This window comes from Euleptes europaea, chromosome 4, assembly GCF_029931775.1.
Source record: "Euleptes europaea isolate rEulEur1 chromosome 4, rEulEur1.hap1, whole genome shotgun sequence".
NCBI lineage: Eukaryota > Metazoa > Chordata > Lepidosauria > Squamata > Sphaerodactylidae > Euleptes > Euleptes europaea.
The window spans coordinates 103,024,060-103,044,922 of record NC_079315.1 but is presented as its reverse complement, the minus strand read 5'-3'; the positions used below and the strand labels follow the sequence as shown (position 1 = coordinate 103,044,922).

The following is a 20,863-nucleotide window of genomic DNA, read 5'->3' as shown; positions in this document are numbered from 1 at the left end:
GACGACTCTCCCATAGTACTCTATTCATAGAATACCTGAGAGGGGGCAGGTGTGGACAGATTGGAGCTCAGAAGGTGGCTTGGACCATTGGAAACTTGAAAGCTTGAGGGCACGGGAGAGTTTTAGTTGTTGCTGATGTGTTCTAAATACTTGAAGACCTGCCCTCAACTGGGAGAGACTGTCATGGCCACCTCATGGCATAAATACATAATGGTTGCATTGTGTGCAGCGCCTGACCCACAGTAAGATGATTCCGGCCCCTCCCTGGCGTTACTACTAAATATATACCACTTACGCTACAATACAGACTGTAATGCAAACAAATAGCATAGTATACCAAGAGGAGGAGTTATATATAACAAAGAAAAAACCTTGTTAACAAGTATGATAAACTTTTTCTTCATACCACAGATAGCATTTCATCAGGTAAAGTAAAAAAGGCATGTAAACCACATGAAGCTGCCATTTATAGTACACAAACCATTCTTGCAAAAACCTTCAAAACTTCTTGCAGTATATGAATAGACAGGTGTAGGTGTCCGGAAACAGTCTGTTTCATATCAATACTTCATCATACTGTTTCATATCATTAGCTAAAGACAAAATACATGGTGTTTGTATTTCATATACACATAATACATAGACCACAAGAAATGAATTACAGTAGTTACATACCTCAGATCTGAGGACCATAATTTTGGAGTACTTCTAAGGCAGTGGTTCCCAACGTGGGGCAATTTGATTTTTAAGGGGGCAATTCGAGAATGAGTTATTAACAGTGAATTTTTTGCATTTCTTATGGTTCTAGGGGCCTCATATACAGTATATAAATATATATTGGGACATACACATTTTAAAAATTAAAATCAGAATGTACACAGCGGTCAGCTGGTGACAATGTCATGGGGGCATCAGGATTTTAGAGATGCCTAGGTGGGGCAAGGCCAAAAAAAGGTTGGGAACCACTGTTCTAAAGTAAGCTGCTAGTTCATAGATTATCCTTATGGAGAGTTAAACCGGAGTTCAAGCTGCTAGTACATATTGAATTCTGTAAGATAATTCTTGCCCCTCCCTGGCATTATGCAGGAGTCATCGATGGAGGCTGGAGCTGCTGGTCTTCCTGGAGCTCTTGTACACGAGGAAGGAAATCAAGAAGCAGAACCTGTAATAATCCAAATCCCAGGGGCGGGGGAAAGTCTTGCATTGGAGAAGCAACTGAAAACCGTCAGTGTGAAGATGAGGAGTTGCAACATTTTCGGTGAGAGATTGTGCTGAGAGAAAATACAGAATTATAGGAGAGGGACTGGGACTCAGCATTAGAGCATCTGCTTGGCATGTAGAAGATCCCAGGTTCATGTGTCCATAGGTCCTGGATTCATTAGGTTACATGTGTTTTAATGTTACTAAATTGTATTCAAAACCTTTAACAATGCTTGCCTTTGATATTGCTTCAAACACCAAAATAGCTGCTGAACTAAATATGTGTTTGGAAACTTCATGGCCAACTGGATTCAACTAACATTCTTCCCAGACCACTTACCTTAAGTTTGGTTGGTAGTTTGATTTAATTAAAACTGAGAAGATTTCACATTGCGGTGAATAAAAATATTGCAAGCAACACAATAAAAACAAAACAAAGAAGTGAAACATTTCAAACCATATGATGGACCTCTGTCTCTCGCACCCAACTTTTTCTCTGTAATTTGCATTGAAAAGTTGGTTTAGTAAGTTAGTGCACTTTCACACAACCTGAATAATGCACTTTCAATACACTTTAACGATCGTTTGCATTCCACACAGTAAAATCCAGCTTCAAAGTGCATTGAAAGTACATTATTTGGGCTGTGTGAAAGTGCCCTTAGTTAACTTGCAGTGCACTGTTAAGGCACCACATGATGTAGAACATATGGTTCAATTGGATTAGTGCTGTTTGGTTTTTGTTCTGTGCTGTTTGTATATGGATTTTTTATAAGGATAATCAACAATTAGAATTATGGCCAACAGTTACACAGAAAAGGGTTTACAAACTCCAGTTAAATAAGTGAGGAAAAAAATTAGCTTCTGAAACTATTGCAAGGCTGGGTACAATGTCTTTGGGCAGGGAGTGAGATTAAATTCACTTTTTCCAAGGCCTCTCCAGTAAGGATCACATTCTGCAGCGTATATGAAGATATGTGGGTTTGGACCTAGTCATAAACCTGCTTCAGAGACTCCCGGAAACCCCATGTAAGAACAACCTTTAAATAAAATTTCTTATAAAACTTTAAATTCTTCATAAAGTGCCTGATTGAAATTTAATGGCCTTGGAGAACCAACTTGCACGAGAAGAGAGATGTTGTGGAATGAAGGATGGCAACTCTCTGAAACATTGGAGGGGGGGAAATTAATCATGGTCTTTTAAAATGTTTTTGCTGTCTAGTTCGATAGAACCTCACTGCTTCGATGTGTCTGCGTTTGGTACAGAATCCTGCCCACGGCCTCCTCCCTTGGAAAATGGATACGTTCAAGTAGGTGAAGCAGAAAAGAATGTTCTCCTTAGTCTTTCTTATATGTATTACTTGGTTTACTCCAAGAACAATAACAGTATACTACTAGTGTTTACTAAGTAGTACACAGTTTTTATATGACATTGGCTTTGACTTACTTCGAAAGAAAACCCATCTTTTACTCTTTCTTGTGCTTCAGATTGTAGAACCAGGTTTGATTCCCCACTCCTCCACATGAGTGGCAGAGGCTAATCTGGTGAACTGGATTTGTTTTCCCCACTCCTATACACGAAGTCAGCTGGGTGACCTTGGGCTAGTCACAGCTCTTAGAGCTCTCTCAGCCCCACCTACCTCACAGGGTGTCTGTTGTGGGGAGGGGAAGGGAAGGAGATTGTAAGCCGGTGTGAGCCTCCCTTAAGTGGTAGAGAAAGTCAGCATATAAAAACCAACTCTTCTTCTTATTATTTTTTTAGGATGCAGATTCATCTTATCCAGTGGGTAAAAGTGTCATCTACACATGCAATGACGGATATGCTCTTGTGGGGAATTCTGTTGCTACATGTGGTGAAGGCTTCAGATGGATAGTTGGACAACTGGAATGCCAGAGTACGTTTTCCATAGATCTGGCTGTTGAGCACAACCCACAGTTTATCAGGAAAAGATGTGTCTGTTGTAATTTCTGCTGAGAGAATTTACTTATTTACCTCATTTATACCCTGCCTTTGTCCCCAGTGGGGACCCAGTGCAGCTTACAGCATCCTCCTCTCCACCATTTTATCCTCACAACAACCCTGTGAGGTAGCTTAGGCTCAGAGGGTATGATTGGCACCAAGGTCATGCAACAAGCTTCCACGACAGAGTGGGGATTCGAACCTGCTCTCCCAGATTCTCATCCAACACTCACCACTACGCCACAGTGCTTCTTAGTTGTTAAAGGTGCAGGAGCCCTTGTGTAACAGAAAGACGGCAACAATGGATGGTTGCTAAGGAAAGGGTGTGTGATTTTCCCCTCTCAGCTCTCAAAGGCTACCAGTACCATTTGCTCTAGTCATAGTTAGGATGATTCATCTGTAGCCTTTGGTAGGTGAGGGATAAACCCAGCCCTTGAGATAGAAAAAACTTAAATCATCCAGAGGTTGGAGAAAATAGCTACATATATATTAAAGAAAACTCACTTTTTTGCTTGCTTCTCTTTTTAAAAATTTCTTAGAAACAGCTTGCGTATTACCTGTGTTGGAAGGAGGACTGAGGAGAGACCCGGTAAAACATTTGTATGAAATCGGTGAGAAAGTGAAACTATCATGCCCAGATGACATGCAGCTGGAGGGGGCGAGTCTTCTCTTGTGTCAGCCTAGTCTGAAGTGGTCTCCTGACATTGACAATATCCAGTGTAGGAGAAGAGGTAGGTTCCATTATGATTCTTTGATGTGAATAAAGGTTCTTTGGTTTGAATTCTTTGATCTTCCTGCAAGTACTAGCCATTTGTTTATTTTGCTTTCAATTCACGGTTCCTTTGGGAAGTTGAGAGCAGATTCTAATGGGGTTCCAGAGCCATCTCCCATCCAAGCACAGACTATGCTGAGGTCTCCTGAGGTGTACCATCAGACTATCTTCAGGGCTCAGATAAGTGGACTAGTGTTTAGGTAATCTGCTCTTGAAAAAAGGAAGAGCCTTTCATTGTTTTGGTGCAAAAGTTGCCTTTTTAAAATATTTGCTTAGCAGAAGTCTCTGGCAGTTCTGTCTGTTTTGTTTGTTTGTTTGTTTTTAATGTGGGAAAGACTTTGAATGCTTGCCTCGACATGCAGGGGTGCAGGCCAACTATGTTTCCAATCTGGAGAACCAGATTTGATTCCCACTACTCCACATGAACGACGAAGGCTAATCTGGTGAACTGGGTTGGTTTTCCCCACTCCTCCACATGAAGTCTGCTGGGTGACCTTGGGCTAGTCACAGCTCCTATAGAGCTCTCAGCCACACCTACCTCACAGGGCATCTGTTGAGGGGAAGGTAAGGGAAGGTGATGGTAAGCTAGTTTGATTCTTCCTTAAGTGGTAGAGACAGTCAGCATATAAAAACCAACTCTTCTTTTTCTTCTTCATCAAGCCCCTTTGGATCAGACCAGTGGTCCATCTAGTCCAGCATCCTGTCTCACACAGTAGCCAACCAGTTCCTCTGAAAGGCCAACAAAAGGGCATAGCAGCTGAGGCCTTTCTAAAAACATAAGAAGAGCCCTGCTGGACCAAACCAGTGGTCCATCTAGTCCAGCATCCTGTCTCACACAGTGGCCAGCCAGTTCCTCTGGAGGGCCAACAACAGGGCATAGAGGCCAAGGCCTTCCCTTGATGCTGCCTCCTGGCACTGGAATTCAGAGGCTGTCTGCCTCTGAATGTGGAAGTTCCCTTTAATCACCATGGCTTGTAGCTGCTAGAGTTGCCAACTTCCAGTTGGAGCCTGGAGATCTCCTGATATTACTGTTGATCTGCAGGCAACAGAGATCTGTCCCCCAAGAGAAAATGGCTGATTTGGAGGGCGGACTGTATGGCATTGTACACTGCTGAGGTCCCTCCCCTTCCCAAACCCTGCCCTCCCAACCCTCCACCCCCAAAATCTCAAGGTAATACTGCACCAAAAGCTGGCAACTCTAGTAGCTGGTGATAGACCTTCCTTCCATGAATCTGTCTAATCCCTTTTAAAAAGCTGTCTATGCCTGTGACCTGATAAAGATAATACTGGGCGGGGGGAAATAAAAGAGAGATGCACAGAAAAGGCTGTGTGTCTTAAAAACATAAATTACATTGGATGTGCTAGATTAACTGTCTTTGTGAGAGGTTCTAAACTAAACGCAAACAAAATTGGCCTTTCTCAGGCAGGACGTAGTGAAAGGAATCAATAGATTTCTGCAGCGCCTCACTGTAAACTGGAAGGAAGACAGCCCTGATTTCCCAGGGGCGTACAAAGGGGGAGATGGAAAATTAAGTCTGGGCAAAACTTAAATCCCTTCTACATTTCAGGAGGGACTATTCAGGCCTAGGAGCTGACTTAAAGGCAATAAAGATGCCAGGAATCAAAGTCTGACAAGGCTACTAAGCGCTAGGAGAGCTGGGCTGTACTTTTATTTCTTGTTTTTGCTTAATTGTTCATATTTTGATTCCCCCCCCCCCAAAAAAAAAGTGTATAAGGGATGTTCTGGGGAAAGGGCAACTGTCAAGCCCTTCCAAAGCACAAATCCAATTAATGTGGGTGATTTAAGGGCTGTCATGCACACTGATTCACTGCATCCAATTCCCCCAGCATAAGACCCTAAGAAGCGTTCTGCCAGATGAGACTAGAGGTCTGTCCAGGCCAGCAGTCTGTTTCTACCAGCCGTCCACTAGTGGCTCTGGGAGAATAACAAGTGCAGAATAAAGACACAGCGTCCTATCCTTTACTGCTGTTTTCAGAGGTGCGGTGCCTTGGAACCTCAAGGTTTCATTTTTGCCATCACTATTAAAATATACGGCGCAGTCCTAAGCAGAGTTTCACTCTCTCAAGCCCCGCTGATTTCAGTGGATTTTGAAGGTTGTAAACCTGTTCAGGATTGCGCTGCTCTTCTCCATGAATTTACCTAGGTCTTTTATGCATGGCTGTTTCTCTTGCCGTCACCCCTCTGATGACTTCGGTTCTCGGTGTTGATTATGCATGCCATTTCCGACCATCAGAGGTCGCCTCGCTCTCCCCTGTGTTTCCCCGTGATTTCAAATTCAAGATCAAACAGGTCTCTCAAAACGTGGGCAAAACGTGGGGAAACGCAGGGGGAGAGCGAGGTGACCTCTGACGGTCAGAAACGGCATGCATAATCAGCACAATGGCCCAAAGTCACAAGGGAAACAGCCATGCATAAAAGTCCCTAGTCTCCTTTTAAAAATTATTTAAACTAATTATAAATAATGTAACATATATGTAGGGTGCCCATGGGGCTTTCCATCCAGGTGCTGACCAGACCCGGCCTGCTTTGCTTCAGCAAAGTTGCTGCATCGGGTGTCTTTAAATTATGGCCTGGGACCTGTCTTGCAAAACTACCCTTCCCCAAAATTTTATATATTTTATTATTCTTCATTTAATTCATGTATACCCTGCTTTCTCCTCAGTGGGGACCCAGTACAGCTTACGTAATTCTCCTCTCCTCCATTTTATCCTCACAACAACCCTGTGAGGTAGGTTAGACGGGAGTGCATGACTGGCCCAAGGTCACCCAGCAAGCTTCCATGGCAGAGTGGAGGTTCGAACCTGGGCCTCGGGGATCCTAATCCAACTTTCTAACCACTACACCACACTGGCGATTATTAATTTTTCAGAGCACAGAGCCTCAGAGTTGCTGGTATTTTTTAAAAAGGCTAATGTTGGTTCCGGGGAATGCACAGTCTAAAAAGGTAGGGCTACTTTACAAAGTACATGTTCCTGAAGTGTTAAACGGGTAGTGCAGTTTGTCATTTTAATGCCGCGGTTTCATGATTTTTGTGTTGCTTTCTGTGTCATCCCTGAATAGCAATGGAAGACTCCTCAGAGATGCAGCGGCTGCTTTCCACATAACTTCCTAGATTAATTTCAGGCCCAGCCCCAGTTTAATTTCCGTGACTCAGAAATCAAATACTTCTTTGGTCCTTGACGAAAGCGGGCGGAAAGTGATGCTGTGAATAACACCCCCTTGAGATGATTCTGGCAGACGTGGTGGGAGGACCGCTGCCTTTGAATTTCCATCCCCTTCTAGATTTTGTGTTCCTTCTTTCACCCCAGTGCCCAGTGTGGATGCAGAACCAAGACAGACTGAATGCCAACCATGGGAGAAAGTTCAACAGACAAGCTGCGTGTGTAAGATCCCCAATGAGTGCGGGTGAGTCGGCTCTTCAGTCCGCAATAACTTGCTCATCATTACCCAAGACAAGTTAAATTTCCAAGGGCACGAGCCCCAGAAAGATTAAAGAGTTTTGGAGGAATCTTTGAGCTTCATTTATATTATGGCTCACTCCGTCCTCCGACTTGGTTTCGTCGTTCTACCCGGCTTGGCAGAGGTGTCATTAGGTCTTAGTAGAGACGGAAGTGGAAAGGAGAACTTCAGGTCTGCTTAATCTGTGAAACACAGAGAGAAAAGGAAGGGGAAAATGTGTTCTGGTGATTTAGAAGACTGGCAGCTGCTTTCAGCATCTTAAGGTATCAAACTCAAGGGAGCTTGCAAAATAAAGTGGAGGGCTTCTCAGAGCCAATCGTTTGAAATTTTGTTTGCGCAGCCTAAAAAGCCCAGCTTAGCCTGAGCTCATCAGAGCTTGGAAGCTAAGCATGGCTGGCCATGGTTAGTTCTTGGATGGGAGATCACCAAGAAAGACCGGGCTTGCTATGCAGAAGAAGACAACGGCGAACTGCCTCTGTTCGTCTCTTGCATATAATGCCCCGTGGACGGAGGTGGCCAAGGGATGGTTGTTGTTGTTCGTCTTGTGCAGCAGTTTGGAGAATCCGCCTGGGGACAAGGGCAAGCCGCTCGGGGTGGGTTTCCTAGACTGAGCAATATTTGCCTGGCTTTTCGTTGTTCGTCCGAATTTATTCACAGCGCAGTACTAAGCAGCTCCTTTCTAAGTCCATTGAAATCAGTGAGCTTAGAAGGTAGGGTTGCCAGGTCCCTCTTCGCCACTGGCGGGAGGTTTCTGGGGTGGAGCCTGAGGAGGGTGGGGTTTGGGGAGGGGAGGGACTTTAGTGCCATAGAGTCCAATTGCCAAAGCGGCCATTTTCTCCAGGTTATCTGATCTCTATCTGCTGGAGATCAGTTGTAATAGCAGGAGGTTGGCAACCCTATTAGAAGGGTGTGACTGTTCTGGATTGGGTTGTGTTTTAAGGATACACCACAGGAGGAAACAGAGCGAGTCAAGGAATGACAGCAAAGGTTGGGTGTGTTCTTGACTGTTGGAACTGAGTTGCTTGAAGCTACGGAATAGTGATTGCCCTTGCAGAAGCAAACAGGGAGGTTGTCGAACACCTAGCTTGCCAGAGACATTGGGTTGCTTTTGGCTGAGGGCCAAACTAGACATTGTGGTGGCCCTGGCCACCGATGCCATTTTACAGAAGAATTTGTCTATTTTAAAAATGCTGCAAGGGGAACAGGCGATTTTGTCTCTTCCTGCGCCATTTCAAGTGCCGAAACAGCACCCCATGGTTATTTTTGGTAGTTGAAAGGGTTTGTGGGGGAAAACAAGATTGCCTGGTCTTCCAGTGCTGAGTGGCATTTTTCAAATGGTCAATTTCTTCTATAAAATGGTGTCGCAGCCATGGGTTCAACCTATGGCTGCCATAACACCTAGTTAGGACCTTAGAAGAAGAAGAAGACTTGGTTTTTATACCCCACTTTTCTCTGCTGTTAGGAGTCTCAAAGCGGCTTACAATCGCCTTCCCTTCTCCTCCCAGGCACCTTGTGAGGTAGGTGGGGCTGAGAGAGTTCTGAGAGGACTGTGACTAGCCCAAGGTCACCCAGCAGGCTGTTGGGATTCGACATCCTCGCATATGGACATTGTTTCTATTGGAGGGAGGGCGTTGCATGCTTGATATTCTTGACAATTAGAATTCAGTCTCAGCCGGTTAGGTCGGTTGATTAAGCTCTCTCTGTCTATCAGCCTCTATCTCTGTTAAGAATGTATCTTTCAGTCAGTTCAGACATTATTATATCTTTGGTTCTTGTAGGTTATCCGGGCTGTGTAACCGTGGTCTTGGTATTTTCTTTCCTGACGTTTCACCAGCAGCTGCTCCTTGCTTGAGAGCCCGTGTAGTGTAGTGGTTAAGAGCGGTGGTTTGGAGCGGTGGACTCTGGAGAACCGGGTTCGATTCCCCACTCCTCCACATGAGTGGCGGAGGCTAATCTGGTGAACCAGGTTGGTTTCCCCACTCCTACACATGAAGCCAGCTGGGTGACCTTGAGCTAGTCACAGCTCTCTTAGAGCTCTCTCAGCCCCACCTACCTCACAGGATATCTGTTGTGGGGAGGGGAAGGGAAGGTGATTGTAAGCCGGTTTGATTCTTCCTTAAGTGGTAGAGAAAATCAGCATATAAAAACCAACTCTCCTCATTCTCCTTCTTCTTGCTTCTTTTTTCAGGCCTTCCCTGGACATCTGTGCAAGGGATGCAAGAACCAGCCGAGCTACTTTGCTAACCGTTTGTAAGCTACATGCTCTGGAGTGCATGGGCAGGCAGTATACTTTGGTCAGTAAGGAAAACTGCAGAACACCTGCTGCGACTGAGAGACCTTGTGGCTCATGCCACCTGTGGGAGACGTGTGATGGTAAGAGACGCCAACCCTCCCCCCCCCCCTGTGAACAAGACTAATTCAGGGAGCTCTAATTGTGGGTACTTCAGCCTGTACCCCATATGATGATGTGGGCAACAAAGATGGTGAGGGGTCTGGAGACCAAGCCCTATAAGGAAAGGTTGAAGGAGCTGGGTATATTTGGCCTGAAGAGGAGAAGACTGAGAGGGGATGTGATAACCATCTTCAAGTACTTGAAGGGCTGTCATACAGAGGACTGCACTTGCAAATTCCTCTTACAGTTTGGAGCTTCTTGCTCCTCTGTTTAGTTTGAACCAATTTCCTTTGATCCTGTATTGAATAGATCAGGCAGACTACTTTTGGGGCCTTTCACATATTTGAAAACCCACTTAACATGCCCTCCTCTGCCCTTTCAAACGGTTTCTGTTTGCATCTTTCAGGCTTTCCCCGTTTATTTGTTCAACCCACGCTGTTCCATCAATTACTAGTCTGAATGGCCTCTCCTTGGGTTAATTTATGTATTTCCGCAGGGCCTGGAAGACTGAGCTATTCCACCAGGCCTATGGTTGAGGCCCGCTATGGTTCCTTTTCCCATCACATGCTGGCCTCCCTGCCCTACCCCTTCTCTTGAAATGTTTATCTTATGGGGGTTGGAATATGACAGGTCCTCCTTTGGCGGATATTTCACAAATTATGTGCACTATCTGGTATATGATATAGTTCTTTATATATTGAATTATGGGGCAGCTTTTTTAATCATGGTTTTATTGATTTCCACTGTGTTTTATGTACTATTCGTACTTGTGTGTGAGCAGCCTTGAGCCCGGCTTTTTGCTGGGGACGGCGGGATATAAGTTTAGTTAAATCAACAACTTGCTGGTTTTCTGACTGTTCCTTAGATTCCACCAAGAAATGCACATGCAGACGAGAGGGACCCTGCAGCAGCCCCGGAATAAGCCTTTGTGTCCAACAGGATGGCAGCGACGCCCAGCAGACAATGACGGAATGCCAGGCCGGCCTCCTCAAGTGCCAGGGGAGCCCCTTCACCATTGTCAGCATAAGACCCTGCCCTGCACCGAGTGCCTAACAGATGTTTTCCGATGGCCCTAAGATAACTCAGCTACATCAGGAGTGGGCAACGCTTGCAGCCTGCTGTGGGTTGAAGAGGGCCAGCAGGGGGTGGGTGGGTAGGTAGGTGGGAATTATTATTAAACTGAACAAAATGCCCATCACAATGCAAATAATGCGAGGAGGGAAGTCAGGCTGCTGGAGGTTCAAATGCAGCCCCCCCGCCCCCAGAATGATGTCAGAGGGGGCCAGGACAGCTTCTTTCTAGGGTGCAGGGGAGGTTTTCCCCTTATTCCCCCAAGTGCAGTGGTCTTATTTTCACCATAGGAACAAATGGCCAACTATTCATTTGTATGAGAAATAGGGTTGCCAACCTCCATGTAATAGCTGGAGATCTCCTGCTATTACAACTAATCTCCAGCCGATAGAGATCAGTTCACCTGGAGAAAATGGCTGCTTTGGCAATTGGACTCTATAGCATTGAAGTCCCTCCCATCCCCAAACCCCACCCTCCTCAGGCTCCACCCCAAAAACCTCCCACCAGTAGTGAAGAGGGACCTGGCAGCCCTAATGGGAAAGCATAAAATAGTGTGATTGGCAACAGCAAGGAGATGAAACATAGAGCTGGACGGGACCTGAAGGGTTATCTAGTCCAACCCTCTGCACAACACAGGAAATTCACAATGACCATCCCTCCCTTATTCCCAGAGGAAGGCAAAAACCTCCAATTTGGCCTGGAGGAAAATTCCTTTCTGACCCCACAGTGGTGATCAGCGTTACCCTGGGCATGTAAGAAAGGGCCAAGCACTGACTCATCACTTCCAGCCCTCCCTATTATGATTTGCCTAAGTTCACAGTATCTGTATGAATGAGTATTAAATCTCCTTTCTGACCCCTGCTAGCTGCATGGCCTTGTCCTTTGCTTAGAAGGCCAAGTTACACCTTTCTAAGCCCACTGAAGTCAATGGATTTAGAAGGGTGTAACTCTGCTTAGGCTGACAATGCTAGTCGTACTAGAATATGACAGAATGTTGGGAACTGGCTTGTAGACCTACAAGGCAAAGGAGATCTGGATTCCAGTTCCTTGAACAGTTTATTAGTCATTTCATCTGGTGCGAAGTTCCTCATGAAAAGCAGATCCGGCTGGAAGACCATCCCCTGGACAGATGCTGGAGCCCTGGCTTCCTTTGCCTTTGATCACTCTAATGGACAGAGTCCCAGAAACAGCCATCCTTTGGGCAACTGACCCTCAGCCCCACATTTTGGGGGACCCTGAACTACCCCAAGGAATCTGCCAGTCACTGGTATGGTGGGATCTGTGGGGGCCCTGCCACCCGGGGGTTTTTCAGATCCTAGCCGACCAAAGACTCTAATGTCCGAGCGACCCTCAGTGGTTTGAGACTGAAAGTATGCAGCAACGCATGAAAGTGGGCATTGACATGTACTTTTAGCCCCAGTCATTGCTGCTTACATGGGCAGCAGAGTCCACAAGGGGTCTGCCAATTATGGCTTGGAAGGGGAAGTCTTGTGAGATCCAAAGGTTTCGCAAGCCTGGGGGAGGGAAATTTCCTATCAGGAAATTTGCTTGCCACCATTTCACTAGTCTCCAGTTCAGCATGTATGTCTTAAAAGCTGTTGGCCACATTTTGTATTCCCAGTTCTCTGCACAACCATGCGCTACATGGCATATATTATATTAGGTACTGTGGAACACAGGCAGGATCTTGCTGCAGCCGTCTTGTTTGTCTGCTTCTTATGGGCTTCCTAGAGGCGCCCGGTTGGCCACTGTCTGAACAGACTGCTGGATTATGGGCCTTGGTCTGATTCAGCATGGCTTTTCTTATGGTCTTATGGCTATTTGCAACCTTTTTGTCTCTTAGGACTAAAGTGAAGCACTTTTGAGTCACATTGTTTTTGGTGAGAGAGACCTAAAAACGTGCTTAAATGCCTTCCATTGAAATGTAATGGGGCTTTACTTTGGCTGATGGGTACTATTATTCATGAATTGCCCCCGAAGTGGGAGTAACAGCTGCCAGAGGCATGCAAATGAATGGACAATGTGGCTCCCATATAGGACTATAAAGGGAAGAGAGAAACGGAACAAAAGCGTTTCAGATCTGCAATTACCTGCAACATAAGCAGGTGGAATGTATTGTGCTAGCTCCCTTTCAGCACTCAGTCCTACCACAGAGATATGTACCATGTATCAATAAATAACTTTTAAAAATTGCAATGTAACTCCTGGGCATAAACCTGCTTAGATGAATGTTCTCACATGTTTCACGATGATCTCCGTATGCTTTTAAAACACGGAATTCAGTATAGATAATGCTGTGTTGGTTAGCATGTAGAGCAGGGTGCATCAGACAAGTTTGTTTCATAACATAAAAAAAGCTTTATCAACATTCTAAGAAAACAGCTGCTTAACAAAGGGTTAAGTTGGAAGGCACTCGAGGACACTTCAGTGTGATCCATGCTCCAGTGCCAAACAACCATTAAAAGTCCCATTGGAATTGACTTCTATGTAAACATGCTTAACAGGGTATCTATTGTGGGGAGGGGAAGGAAAGGTGATTGTAAGCCGGTCTGAGTCTTCCTTAAGTGGTAGAGAAAGTTGGCATATAAAAACCACCTCTTCCTCCTCCTCCCCCCCCCCCCGTGCAAGCACCGGGGCATTACTGACCCATGGGGTGATGTCACATCATGACATTTACTAGGCAGACTGTGTTTACAGGGTGGTTTGCCATTGCCTTCCCCAGTCATCTACACTTTACCCCCACGAGCTGGGTACTCATTTTACCAACCTCGGAAGGCTGGAAGGCTGAGTCAGCCTTAAGCCAGCTTCCTGAAACCGACTTCCGTTGGGACTGAACTCAGGCCATGAGCCGAGCTTGGACTGCAGTACTGCAGCTTACCACTCTGCGCCACAGGGCTTAAACATGCTTAATGTTGTGATATTAAGACCCAGCTAAGTTCTATGTTGGTGGCATTAAAGAGTATTTAAGATGGGATCCCACGAGGCTTCATCTTGTCCCCTATGCTTTTCACCATCTGCATGAAACCACTGGGTGATGTCATCCAGAGATTTGGGCTGGGCTGTCAACAATATGGAGATGACACTCGGCTCTACCTTGCACTTCTGACCAATCCCAGGGAGGCTGCAGAAACCCTGAACCAGTGCCTAGAGGCAGTTCCCGAGTGGATATGGGCTAATAAACTGAAGCTTAATCATGACAAGATGGAAGTGCTGTTCTTGCCAAGAATCTGGGATTGTCCCACATATTGGAATTTCATTCATCAGCAGTTGAAGATGAGTTGCTATTTCTTCTTCAAAGCATTTATAATATCTTGCTGTTAATCCATCAGGATCAGGAGCTTTATCTATTTTTAATTTTGCAGTGGCCCACGTAAGTTCCTGCATCATTATATTTTGATTCCATAACTCTTTATCTTCCTCAAAAGCTTTTAAGTGAGATTCTTCAATGTATTTATCCATCTCTTCTTCAGAATTATTCTGTGTTTTATATAGAGTTTTAAAATAATTTAAAAATTAATCATGGATGTCTTTTTCTAGAAGACTAGTTTTTTCCTTCAATTTCACACTAGTACCTCTGGTCCACTCACTGATATTTCTGTTATGGGAAGAAGATTCAGTAGAATTCAGAGGTCCCTTCAAAGTCAAATATATTCACAAAATTCAATTGCAAACTAGCAGTAACCCAGGCCAGCAATTTTTGTTTCACAATGTTTTGTTTCACAATGGGATTTGTGTCTTTGCTGTGAGTCAGTTTCTTTGTTTATAGCCACTGCTGGTGAATAGAACCGGTAAGTAGGCTGGCTAAAGAGATAAACACTCCTGAAGAATAATTCCAGATGGTCGGAAACATGTTGAGTGTGTGTGTTCGTGTGACCCGGAGAGAGAGTCCATCTTGCCTTCTCCAGATGAACCAAGTTCCTACAGTTTAAAAAAGTAGTCTGCAGATTAGGGTTGCCAATTTCCAGGTACTAGCTGGAGATCTCCTGCCATTACAACTGATCTCCAGCTGATAGAGATCAGTTCACCTGGAGAAAATAGCCACTATGGCAATTGGGCTCTATGGCATTGAAGTCCCTCCCCTCCCCAAACCCTGCCCTCCTCAGGCTCCTCCCCAAAACCTCTTGCCAATGGCGAAGAGGCACCTGGCAATCCTACTGCAGATCCAAAAGAGAGTGCTCAGGAGCAATGGTGTTCTGGCAAAACAACGTGAATGACCTTGCCCAGGAGCAAGAATCTAGCACAAAAGCAGCAATAGAAGAAATGGTCTTTGTAGCAGCGGTAGAAAGAGTATTCTGGCTGAAGAACCTGTCTTTGCCTTTCCACCCGTGTAAACAGTCATGGGATTTTCTGACAACGGGCTTAGACTGGAGTCTGTTTTGCCTTCCAGGTTTTTCTTCAACTCAAAGCTTGAGCTTGGCTTTTATTAATGCATTTGCCAATTTTCCTTCATTTTACAATGACTGTTTCTCAAGTCAGTCACTGGGGAAACTTCTCTGGACAGGAGAAACAGGTAAAATGATAATTCCAAGGTACTTTCCATGCTCCTTGCAGAGGAAAGAAAACACTGTCTGTGCAGAACTAATGCTGCAGGAAGTATCCTGGGATTTCTATGGACAGTACATTGGCGGGGGGGGGGGAGACTTCAAGAGCCCCACGTCTTGCTGCATAAGAAGATGCCTGCTTGTTATACGAGCCCAAACAAGAAACTATAGGGCATTCATCATTTTGAAAAAAAGGGAGGAAAGGTTTTCTCTTGGAAAACTTTTATGTACCTGAAAGGCTGGACAAAATAGGCCAAAAGAGTGCGATGGCTGAGAAGGTACGCTGATGATCACAGTGAAGGTTTTCCCAGACAATGCGGTTTTTTCACATGGGTAACATCGCAACTATAAGGGAGGGAGCCAGCCAGAACTCTCCCTAGAAAAGTGGTCCTGCTAAATCACCCAGGAAGGTCAGGTCAGTAGCTGGGAAACAGCAACTATTATTCCAGACAAAATGTGGTGGCAACGACTGTGTTAGCACATGTGCTATTGGGAGTTGCCCTGAAACATCAATACAGGATGCACCAGTAGCCCTTCCCTTCTTGTTCACATCAATTTTGTCCGTCTTTCTTGCTGGCGCTGAAACATGTGAGCCTTATGTTTTTTCCCCCCTGCAAACCCCACCCCTCCCTCACCTCAGCAAAGCCTGCCTCGTTCTCTCCAATATACAGGGATGGGATATATTGGACCATGGTGGTTTGCCTCCACATCCCACCCTTGGTATTCTTCAGAGGTCTCCCATCCAAATACTTGCCAGGGTCGAGGGTGACAGTGTGTGACTGGCCCAAGGTTTACTCAAGGGAAATAAAATCCAATGGGCCTTCTTTCCAGGTAACAAAGCAAACAACTGCAGAATTATTCTGGTAGGTTCATCATTGGAACAATGCCAAGCCTAAGGACAGAATGTATATTCTCAGGGACACCAGGAAACCCCAAATCTGTTGGATAGCTCCATATTTTCATTCCTTATGCTCTCTTGAGCCAATCACAAGTCTTCATAGGGAGTACTGCATTGCCCTTTCCCTGAGGGAACACACTCACAAGCAGTATTCTTATTTAGCAAGCGGGCCTTGGGAGGCCCTTCAAGAATAAAGAGGGGGTTGTATAAGTTTGGCCAAAGAGCTTGAATGACTGCTGTAGTTTTTGCTACCAGTCTGGTGAGAGATGTGGCCTTTCTTTGCTCCATGGGCTGCCTACCATGGGAGGAGACAACAAGCTACAGGTTTTTGGGGGGCAACAAAAGCACCTTCCTCCCAACCCCTGTGAACTCCACCTCTGAAGACACATCTATCCCCTTACTGGGTTACTGGCTGTCAGGTTTTCAACATCAACTCTTGAATCAGTAGCAGAAACTTTGAGCCATGCAGAAACCACAGTGGTGCCGCGGTGTGTGTTTGCTTCTCTAGCAAGCGGGTCTGGACATTTTGGGGCTTCAGGGGTTACAACAGGCTCATAGGCTATGACACATGCTTAGGGTCATCACTGTCACTCGACAACTTCCAAGGGACTGCGGAACAGCCGCCCTTCTGAAGGTTTGGGTCTGAGGAGAGGAACATGGAGTTGACAGCTCCATTTGCAACCTTTCAAATGTGATAGTCTTTCCACACAAGTATTCTAACATTTCTTTTTCAATATTTGTCTCTGCTGGATTCCTCTCTAACTCTGGTAAAGCAAACATTCGCAAAAGGGAAGATTGTACCTTGACAGAAGTATCAGTAGAGCATTAATATAGCAAATAGTCAACATGGCTCCATCTGCAGATACTTAAATCCATACATTGGAACCATGTAGATAGCAGGAAGCTTTCTCCAAAAAAGTCTGAAACCTGGAGAGGCAAAGGAAGGGAGTTAAATTCCCCCAAGAAGCATTCATGCATGTTCATACAATATACCTCTTTTGGAGCCACTGCCTCCGTTATGTTGCGTTTTCTTCTATTAGTTTCTTCAATTACAGGATGTACAATTCCACCCCTTATAGGCTATAGACACACGCTGTCACCAAGAAACAGATTTGTACAAACGGATCACACTAAATAATCTCCTTCTGGTTCACCCATAATTGGACATCATAAATGTGGATCCTGTGCTATGTGTATATTCCTTCCCAGTAAAACAATTCACATGTGAAAAAACTGGTTTTAACTTTGAATTAAGAATCTTCTCTAAGTGTAATATAACATAATGTTATTTATGCAATTATTTGCCCTTGTGATTTAATTTACATATCAGAGACCTAAAATAGGGGAACACCGCTCCCGCATAAGGAATAATATATTGGAAGCGCCCCTTGTAGAACATTTTAAAATATTCAAGCATGCCGATACCTATCTTAGGTTCTTTGTAGTTTGGCAACTTCAGCGCAGAAAGTACACTAGGGTGAATGTTGAAAAGATCCTAACCCAACAAGAAGCCCGGTTTATCAGTCTCTTTAATATCGTGGCACCTAATGGGTTAAATGCTTCCTGTGACTATTCAGGCTTTCTCTAGGTAGGTTAACAACTCAGGATTTAATAGGAGACCCCAGCTACTCTTTGCATGTATGCTGTTCTCACAATTGAATGCTCAGGGAGCAACATAGGCAGAGACATAGAATTATGTAAAATTGGTAAGTTTTATTTCATTATTATTGTTTAATCCTATTATTTGGTAATCGTAATTATATGAAGTGCAACTTTTATACTTATAGTTGGTCAATGAATGACCCCAACTAAATTCTTAGGATTATAATGGAAACAGAGTCCCGATCACACTGAATCAAAGTCGGGCAAGGCATCCTTAAATGGATAACTTACCGGTATGCAGTGGGCAGTGATGAAGAATATCGAAAACAGGCTCAAATAGTCGGTCACCTGTACCTGCCAATTGCAAGTGCCTTTATAATTTTTCATAGAGGATTCTCCTTACAGAAGAATTGTGGGACTACTTGAAAGACTTTCCATTATATATTGCACTCTTGAGGAGTAATATGAAAGTAACATGCTGTATTGACATGCTGTGTGTAAAATGTAATTGACACGATGATAAATTGTATGAAAGCAATACATAAGAATGGCAAATAACCTTCGGAATTCACTATTTACTTATATGATTTAGCCATTGTAGCTACATTTTCAGTACTAGTTTTGAAAGTAGCTTGGGTCTGTTTTTGTAGTACCTGGAGGTTGGCAACCCTATCCTGAACTCAACATACTAACCACTATACCACAGTGGCTCAGTGCTGTTGGAGTATTTAAAAAGTCCATACATTTCAATAATTGTTATAAATACATATCAAATGGTTAACATTCATTGATGTTTATTCTGAAGAGAATGTTACTGAAATGTATTCGCCTCTGTTTCCTTCTGTAAGAGCGAATGCATTCAGCCCCGTTTTAAGGCACACACTTCCCAGGATACAACAACCTTGTCCTCATTTTGGCACATTTAATTGTCCCCAATGTGCACAGGGTGGATGTTCTCTTCCGATGGCCAGATCCAATCTGGATACAGTAGAACGGGCCCTGATCCTTTGGGCACTGGTATGCAAGCAAGCAGGTACACTTTGACTGATGTTCTGTGAACAGAAAGGTTTTAGGGCCAGCTGTGAATTATTTGTCTTGGTTTTCTACAAACAATGTCAGTATTACAACACAAGTCTATTATTATTATTTTAATAAAACAGCTATTAGGCTGCACCCCACCCCCCGCCCCGGTCTTTTTGATACAGTGGCTGGCTCCATCAAGCCCTTCTTAGGGTTATTAACAGGCCTGGAGAAAAAAACTATTTTCCTTTTCATAGAGGCTTAATGTGTGGAAATGGACAGGTTAGGGTTGCCAGGTCCCTCTTTGCCACCGATGGGAGGCTTTTGGGGCAGAGCCTGAGGAGGGCGGGGTTTGGAGGAGGGGAGGGACTTCAATGCCATAGAGTCCAATTGCCAAAGCGGCCTTTTTCTCTGGGGGAACTGCTCTCTATCGGCTGGAGATCAGTTGTAATAGCAGGAGATCTCCAGCTACTTCCTGGAGGTTGGCAACCCTAGGACAGGTGAAGCTTTTCATCACATGCGGTAAATAACACTGTTGGATAAATAACATGCCATTAAGCCTCTCCAGGCCTGTTGGCAACCCTAGCCCATCTACCTATGGCTGCCTCATCTTGAAGCAGTTGCTTCAGTCAGTGGTAGGGTTGCCAGGTCCCTCTTGGCAACCGGCAGGAGGTTTTAGGGGCAGAGCCTGAGGAGGGAAGGCCATAGAGTCCAATTGCCAAAGCAGCCATTTTCTCCAGGTGAACTGATCTCTATCGGCTGGAGATCAGTTGTAATAGCAGGAGATTTCCAGCTAGTACCTGGAGGTTGGCAACCCTAGTCAGTGGCTTTCACACTGTATTCAGTTTTCTTCTTTGGAGTCTCAGCCCCTCAATCCCTTTTTTAAAAAATGACGATGTTTGTGTACATGTGCCTGTTGTGTAGGTGAGAGAGAGAGATACACAGAGAGATTACATTTTTACTTCAGGTGTGAAAATGTTATTTTCTTCAGGCTGAAACAGAGAGGGTTGCATCAGGAATAAGGGAGAGGAAAAATTAAACCGGACAGGCCATCTTGTTCCTGGCAGAAACCTATGTGTGTGTTCTCAGCCAAACCAATTTACGAGAAAACCCACAATTGTTGTCACCCTAGTTGTACAGTGAAACAACAACTTGCATAACGGATACTGACATGCAGTTTCACTTTCTCGGAGACCAAACACTCAGAAGCATGCCTCTTGCTCTCTCCTTCTCTGAAACCGTAAATCAAGATGGATCTCACACAGACTTCCCGCAGTTTTTCATCCACGCTTATAAGCCAAACACACCAACCCAGCTAATCATCTCAAACATTAATTCTTTGCGTTCAATGGGACTTATTCCCAAGTAGTACAGGACTGCAGCCCTGACCTGGATGGCCCAGGCTAGCCTGATCTCGTCAGATCTCGGAAGCTAAGCAGGGTCAACCCTGGTTAGTATTTGGATGGGAAACCACCAAGGAAGTCCAGGGTTGCTGTGCAGAGGAAGGCACTGGCAAACCACCTCTGTTAGTCTCTTCCCTTGAAAACCCCATAAGGGGTCGCCATAAGTCGGCTGCGATTTGACGGCACTTTACACACACACACAGACAGGACTGCAACCCAAACGACTTTTTGTAAAGAATATTTCATAAGAGTTACGGTTAGGTCATATTGCAATGGAAAAGCAAACCAGAAAGTGTTAAGTTAGCTTTAGGATGAAACTTGATGCAGCTGCAGCAGATCTGTGCCTTGATGTGCTGAGAAAGCCTGGAGGTGAAGGTTATGATTTAAAGTGAAAAGTGCATTCAGGTGAGAAATACAGAATGCTCCTCTGGCTCACAGCTTTCTTCCCATGCAGCCCACTACCATTAGGGCTGTCGATTCGGTTCGGCCCAAACCGAAAAACAGCCGAATTTCCCCTGATTCAGCA

The 20,863-nt window shown here is 44.8% G+C and overlaps 2 protein-coding genes across 2 annotated transcripts in view; one reads left to right on the top strand and one right to left on the bottom strand.

Annotated features, from left to right (window-relative positions):
* C7 (complement C7) overlaps nt 1-12,738 on the top strand; it is a 35,696-nt gene extending 22,958 nt beyond the window's left edge. The window contains 8 exon segments of the mRNA XM_056849058.1: nt 1,087-1,258; nt 2,420-2,507; nt 2,960-3,092; nt 3,697-3,888; nt 7,260-7,356; nt 9,599-9,783; nt 10,668-10,899; nt 12,717-12,738. Of these exon segments, the coding sequence (XP_056705036.1) occupies nt 1,087-1,258; nt 2,420-2,507; nt 2,960-3,092; nt 3,697-3,888; nt 7,260-7,356; nt 9,599-9,783; nt 10,668-10,899; nt 12,717-12,738 (1,121 nt within the window).
* A 6,046-nt stretch (nt 12,739-18,784) lies between these two features.
* The window catches only part of LOC130476771 (complement component C6-like), a 34,527-nt gene continuing 32,448 nt past the window's right edge, over nt 18,785-20,863 (bottom strand). The window contains exon 17 of the mRNA XM_056848760.1: nt 18,785-18,966. Coding sequence (XP_056704738.1) covers nt 18,785-18,966 — 182 coding nt within the window. The remainder of the gene's footprint in view (nt 18,967-20,863) is intronic.